The 7,779-nt window shown below is 30.0% G+C and overlaps 1 protein-coding gene across 1 annotated transcript; it reads left to right on the top strand.

The window, feature by feature from the left end:
- Positions 1-2,901: 2,901 nt before the first annotated feature.
- Positions 2,902-6,925, top strand: LOC106775080 (transcription factor bHLH68-like). The gene is made up of 9 exons (XM_014662122.2): positions 2,902-3,386; positions 3,500-3,794; positions 4,252-4,329; positions 4,588-4,653; positions 5,177-5,242; positions 5,539-5,595; positions 5,992-6,036; positions 6,261-6,308; positions 6,411-6,925. Exons 1-9 carry the CDS (start codon positions 3,169-3,171, stop codon positions 6,537-6,539), a joined length of 1,002 nt encoding a protein of 333 aa, XP_014517608.1. The 5' UTR covers positions 2,902-3,168; the 3' UTR covers positions 6,540-6,925.
- Positions 6,926-7,779: the final 854 nt, after the last annotated feature.

Consider the following 7,779-nt stretch of genomic DNA (forward strand, 5'->3'; position numbering starts at 1 on the left):
ACCCAAAAAGAATGTCTTAAAGTTTTTGGTAACAGTTTTAAATTTATGGAAACTGGGAACTATTTTCTTGGAGAAACAAACATAGACATTGACCTCTTTGGTGTGTGTGATGTAAGTTCAAGTTGTTCCTCCTCTATGTAGTAGAGTTTCATATTGGAACCCTCATCTTGTCTGATAATATTATCTTCGTATTATTTAACTGTTTTTGTGAATATTAAATTAGAATTATTTGTGTAGTTTTAGTTTTTAAAATGTACATTAATTTTAAGAAATATACAGGTTCAAAAATGAAAAATAGTGAATAAATATTTTTTTTTTCTAAATTTGTATATTGTGAGAAATTCTTTAGTTGTTTTAGTCAGCATATCGACAAATGTTTATACGCGTGTTTGAAGTTAGTTTACAATTAAGAGCATATTTCTCTTCAAAAACGAACATTACTAAGTGGTGTTTCATTAGTCGATGAAGGAATCGTTAACCAAGAGATTTTAATTGACTTATATATGGATTTTCCAATGCATTAATATCATCAAATTAATTTTTCTATCAACAATAAAAAATATATATATATATATAAATGAATCAATTGGGTAACCTATACAAAATGAAAGGGGTGAATAAAAAATATAATTTTAGAGAATTTGATGTTATAGTTTGATTGTTTTCAAATTTAAATTTATTTTTAACCCAATCAACTTAAAGAGTTGGTATGTTACTCTTGCAAAACAATACTTCACAAACATGTTTATTACAAATAATATTCGATAATGCCAATTCTTGAACAAAAGTACAAAGTATATAAACCAAATATATATCAACACAATTAATTCAACAATTCTTGAATTTTTTTATTTTTATTGATTTTTTTTTATCTTTTTCTCGTACTTTTTACTTGAATATATATATATATATATATATATATATATATATATATATATATATATATATATATATATATATATGAATGTGTATTTTAAAAATAAGTTACTCAAGTAATGATCAAAAAAGTTAATACTAGATTGTTTAACAAATTAAAAGTGTTTTAGTAATTTAAAATGGAAACATGAATAAAAATAAAGATGAGAATTGATACAAGTATACAGACATAGTCAACTACTCTTCTATATTTTCATCTATAATTTAAAAAATCAAATATCATTTATATTCATAAGGATTCACGTCAAAATTAGAAGATTAAGAGAATATTCATGAGGACAAATTTATTTGTCATTTTCATTATCAAATAAACATAAACTTTCATTATTGACCAATCAATTATATGTATAAATGATTTAACAAAATAAATAATTAATTATTTTTTAATAAATAATTAATTATATGATTAAAACAATCTATTATACGCTTAAAACAATAGATTATTTTTTAGTGTATACATTTTCTTAAATAAGGCATTTTAAGATAATTGATCGATTTTAAAAAATAAAAATATTTATGAATTAACATTAAACTCATTTGCTCCACTTAAAATGTACAATACAATACATTAGAAAAAAAAAACTAATATAAAAACAAAAACATATTTTTAAAATATATATTTACATCATTAAACCAACTATATGCAAAATCTTCAATAGCATGCGTTAGATATACTATCAAACGACAATGTGTGGAAAAATTAAAAAGCAAGAGAAAGATAATTACAGGTGAATGAAATTGATAGTTAAGTTAACTTCACACACACTCACATATTGTAAAAGAAATTAGTTAAAATACATTAATAATAAAATAAATTTAAAAGAAATCTCAAATTATTGAGAATGCAAAATAGTTTATATTCATATATAGTTTAATATTAGCGAAAAACAAAATGCTATGTTTAGTTTGTGTTTACATACTCATTCATATCGATCATGTAGAAACATGTTAAGAAATTAAGAAACACATTGAAAGAGCATAAAACTATAATCATTAGCTTTTCAAAATCATATTTAATATGCGAAATATCGTGTAGCCAAACACATTAAACATTACAATTTTGTACTCAATAAAAAAATTAATAACTAAATTTTGAAGATAATTTAAATACGACTCGTGTAATTACCATATACATTAACATAGTTTTTTTTCCTAATTAATTACTTAAACCAAACATATTTCAAACTTCTTGATTTATTCTCTAAAGTCTGAGTGTTTACTCTCTAAAGTTTTTTTTTTTTTTTTATAATCCTAAAGTGGATGAGAGTGTACAACACAAGACTGTTGACTGTTCTAAACTCTTGGTTGACTCAATCGAATTGAATGCTTCATTGCTAGAAGGTTGATTATGATTTATGATTAAGGATCTATGTCTAAATGAGGTGCAAAAACAATTATTAAACCTTAGTATTATTTCATCAATCATACAAGGTTAAAATTAACGAACTATAAGAATTGAATTTAAAAAGCAGGTCAACACCTCATTGAGATACATCACGTTGTAGAAAAGTAGAAAAAGAAAACAGTTTTAGAGGAAGCATACACTATAAAATATGAACATAACTTGCAATTCATCATCCCAATATGACACACACTAAATCCATTTATTTAATAATACTTAATGGAATGAGTAATGATTTTTCAGTCAAGCACAAATAAGATGAGTCTTTAGCTTGTAGAAGTCAAAATTTTTAGAGGTTCTTGTTTAAATTGTCCATTGTAGTGTTTTAGGCCTTTCTAGTGCGCCACGTTGGTAGATATCATAGGGGAAAATGTTCTCAAGAGTGATATTTTTCTTGTTATATGTAATATATATATATGTTTATATTTTTGGAATTTTATAATTATGGGAATTCCTACCACCTTTTTCTGTCCCACTTTAAGATAAAGCAAAAGCAAGCGGGGGAAATAGAAAAGCAAAGAAAGAAAAGAAATAACACGAAAGTGAGAAAGAAAAGAAAAGCAATAAAGAAAGGCAAGAAAAGAGAGTAAGCAAAGACAAAGGTTCTGAAAACTCCATAATTATTCAAATTAATTCCTTGAAAAAACCCAATAGCAGTGGTGTAATTCCCCCTACTTAATCAACCCTTGAAGGACCTATCAAAAAATTTCTACAAAGGGACACCACAAAGCAAAGAAATAGGGAAAGAGAAACATCACACAGAAAGAAGGCATCACACATATCTTTTTTCTTTTGCAAACAGCTGAAAATTTTCTCAGAAGCAAGAAGGCATGCATAGAGCTGTTCTTCAGAGCTCACCAGTGCAACAAATGATGGCTGCTGGAAACCCTAACTGGTGGAACATCAATATCAATACCATGCCTCCACAAGCTCCTCCTTTCTTCTCATCTCCTTCTAACTTTCCCATCCCTTATGCTCCCACTTCTCTCCCTTTTCCTTCTTGGAATGAAAATCAAGACCTTCCTGAGTCATGGAGCCAGCTACTCATGTATTCTTTCTTTCTAAACTAGTATATAACATGCTTGCATGGCGATATTTGGTACATGGAACATCTGGGTTTGTTTAGGAATGATCAAAATCTAATTTTTTTGTTGTTTATAGGAGTGGGGTGGTGGATGAACAAGGTAAGGTTGGGATGGGCCAGTTTCAGACAAAGAAGTTGGAGAACTGGGAGGATCAAATGCTAGGTCAGCCTCCAAACGCTTCTCTTGTTGATGTTAAACAAGAAAATTCAGTTAACAGCTATGTATACGGCCATGGAAACGAAGAGCTTCAGTCATCAAAGCCATCCTGGTCTCCGAAATCCTGTGCCACGAGTTTCAGTAGCAACATGTTAGATTTCTCTAACAGTAGTAGCACAGATGCAAGGCTTCCTCCACCAGATCGAGCTTCTGAGGTAAGGAACATATTAGATTTCATACACAGCTCTCTCCGTTGAGATTCCTTCATTGATTGATGAGAATCTACAATCTTCTTATTTCATTATTACCTTTTTCTTTCCTTCTTGGTCAATGAGATGCACAAACAAACTTTTCATCGAACTTTACTAAATTTTGCCAGAAAAAAGCTTTCTTATTTTAGAGCATTTAAACAACCATTTTTTTTTTTTTTACATAATCTAAAGGCAAGATCTTTCCCTGTCTTTCCACAGGTTGTAGATCAAAAACATGATTAATCACTTCGATATTATTCTCTAATCTTCTTTCAAACAAAACGAGTGACATAGTACACATATACTTTACCAATGTTTTTTGCATCAATTAATAAAGTAACAAATCAGTACACAGATTCTCATTCTGCTGCGTTCTGTTGTTTAAATTTGAATCTAATCAAAACCTCTTTGTTTATCTAAGTGCAATAGCACTGCAGCTGGTGGGGCACTGAAGAAAGCTAGGGTTCAACCCTCTGCTACAACACAGGCTACATTCAAGGTAAAATGCAAACTACCAGGCAGAAACTTCCAACCCCTACTCTCTTTCAGGCATACAAACACATGTGGGGTGTAACTGTTGTCTTTCTTTCTTGTCTATTTCTCAATCATGATTATTCTTTTTTCTCTTGCTTCATCGTCATTTTACCATCTCAGAATGAGAATCGAACACAGCCAAATGAAACAACAAAATATAACCAAATTTTTAGCATGTGCCCATGTACGACATATTTATATGACTTCCTCTTCTCAATTTCAGGTTAGAAAGGAGAAGTTAGGCGACAGAATTACAGCTCTTCATCAGCTCGTTTCCCCATTTGGGAAGGTAATAAGAACCAAACTTATTCAAATCAAATTTCACCCACCATACTTTCTTTTTCAAAGAAAAAGAAAACCATTAACTTGTCTAAAATTATTATGATTTTCTCTTTAACACAGTAAAAATAAATTATCACATAGTCCAAGACTGTAATGGTCCCCACTAATCTAAATTATATATCAGTGTGCTGATACATGAAAATGTCACTAAAAAATTCTTATATTAAACTAAATGTACGTGAATTAAATTAACTAGAGCTGTACGTCCGGGTTAAAAACAGCATCAACATTCTTTATATAGAAAGATCCAATAATAAAAGTTTACCCATCCACATGTTTAAGAACACTGGAATTGACACCTTTTGCCGTCATAATTTTTTCATTCTCTGGTTCTCTTTCTTCCTTTGCTTTTTTGAACATGATATTTTAGAGAAGAAAAGAAAAGGTTGGTTTATAACCTATATAATATATAATTACGACTGGGAATAACGCTGGTGTGTGTATGTGTGTGGCATATTTCACTTTTGCAGACTGACACAGCCTCTGTCTTGTTAGAAGCTATTGGGTATATCAGATTCCTTCAGAGTCAAATTGAGGTGATGTTTCTTCTCCACTCTTTACTTTCCCAAACAACCACGAGCCTCTGATGCACGCTGCACGCTGTTAAAGCTTCATTTCACATTGCAACATATTGAAATTGATCCAATGCATATAATAAAAAGAGAGACAAGTGCATGCACTACTCATATTAATATATTACAGAAATTATTACAAAAACGTCACACGATAATATTTAATATAAGTTTTCATATTTGTATTATTCCAACACAAAAAGTTTCATTATTATTAAAGTTGTAAATATGCTCACTTTTTCCCCCATCCTTTGATGCAGGCCCTTAGCTTACCATACTTGAGCGGTGGACCAGTGAGTGGGAGGCAGCAGAATTCTGTAAGAAATAGCATAATCTCATTTCTGGTTTTAAAATATGACAGTAATTTTTTTTATTCTTTTTGTGTTACCTTTAATCTAATTGTTTTACTTAATTTAAATTGTCTAAATAAAATTTACCTTGTCTCATGTTGTTTGTCTTTTATAATGATGAATGTATGCTAATTACACAAGTTATGATGATACCTTTATTAAGATATGTTTTAATATTCTAAAGTGACAGATTTTAAGATGAGGAAAGAATTATAAAGCCATTTTTCACGTCCAAAGCAAGAAGAATAATCACTTTCACTGTCTTCTCTCTCTTTCTATATCTCTTTCTGCTGCACGAGTGTACTAATTAACGAGTAATTATGTGACACTTATTGAGTGATGATTGTAATTATTTAATTTTAGGTTCAAGGAGAGAAGAATTGTATATTCCCTGAAGACCCTGGTCAGGTATATATATATATATATGCTTTTTCCATTGGATCAATTAACAACACCTTAATTACATTCATTTGTTTAAATGTGAGAAGAAAATGTAACCAGCTTTATCAGACATATAATATTGTTTATAACTTAAAAAGAAAAAGAAAACAAAGTGGCTTTGTTTGATCACATTGCTTTATTGTAAAGATTATGCTTGTTAAATTCTCATGGTGTTTTACTTTCTGATGCAGCTGCTGAATAATGAGAACGGCTTGAAAAGGAAAGCAGCTGGAGAACCGGTAAATGTTCTTATACTATTGAAATGTGTTCTTTAGGATTTCTAGTAATTTAATAACAGATTTTTTAATTATTCTAAACCCATTCATGCTATGGCTAATTAGGATACTGAAGAAAAGAAGGGGCTGAGGAGTAGAGGATTGTGTCTGGTTCCAGTGTCATGCACACTGCAAGTTGGAAGTGACAATGGAGCAGACTATTGGGCACCTGCCCTAGGAGGGGGCTTTCGTTAGGACAAGTTTACAATTAGGGCAGCATATACATATAAATATATGGTAGCATGCAAAGAGGTAAATTCATGGAAATGATATAACATCATGAGCAGTCAATCTGCTTAAAAATCTAAGGCTGATTGCTCATGATGCTATACTTCCTTCCTGAATAAAATGTGTGCTAGCTAGCTCTGACAGTAGTATTTGCTAGCCCTTAATTAGAAGACTTCATAATTCATGGAAAATCAAGCTTAGTTTTCTTTATTTTCGTTAATTAGCTTAATTAAGATGATGGTACGTACTAATGCGCTATATTTCGATGTATATGCAATATTTGTATGATTAATCATTTGAATATGCTACTTTTTTAGCAGCATTAATTGAACTGATCCATGACCATTGTTATATATATCTCCTCACTTAAATGTCAACACCTTAATTAGTATTCTATCTGTTTGGATCATTACAAAAACCTCGGAAAGATAAAATGTTATAAACGTATTATCAAAGCTTCTCATAAACATATATACTTATGTTATTCTTGCGATTACGGGTTCCCATGTTTATGTTCCTCGTACGTGGACGAATTGTCTTAAAAGATTTTCACGTATTCGCTTCAAACACAGAAATACACACTCACATGCACTTGTCTCCAACCCTTATAAAAGGATGGAAAAGGACCTATAAATAAAGATTCAGTTACACAAAGTTGAATGCACTTGTCTTTGCAAATGGTAAAGTTTTGTATAATCACTAACGCTAGCTATACGAGTGCGACACTATATCTATTATTGCACCACTGCAGCACTATAAATAGGGTATGTGATATTCAAGGCAAAGAAGAACCTAAGATAGTACATTTTTTTATAGCTATAACGCATTGATATATAAAAGGATCATGATATTTTAACAACTTTTTTTTATTGACAACTGGACACGTGTCACTATTTTATTAGTCTGTTTGAATTTACGTTTAAAAGATATTTGAAACAGACCACTCACAAACTGTCACGTATGTATTATCAAAAAGTTGTCAAAAAAGTGTTGTTAAAAGAACTTTTTCCTATATAAAAATACTATTTCATTATAGGGATATATGCCTAATTTTCATGTTGCTTGAACAATGGTGAGACTGCAATGAATAAAATCGCTCAACCAAAGTCAGAGAAATATTTTTTATATGATAAAATGTTTTTAAAACATGTAATTTGGCAAAAAAACAATAAATATACTAATTAATTCAATTCACTAACATGTTATT

This window comes from Vigna radiata, chromosome 1 (genome assembly GCF_000741045.1).
Source record: "Vigna radiata var. radiata cultivar VC1973A chromosome 1, Vradiata_ver6, whole genome shotgun sequence".
Classification (NCBI taxonomy): Eukaryota; Viridiplantae; Streptophyta; class Magnoliopsida; order Fabales; family Fabaceae; genus Vigna; species Vigna radiata.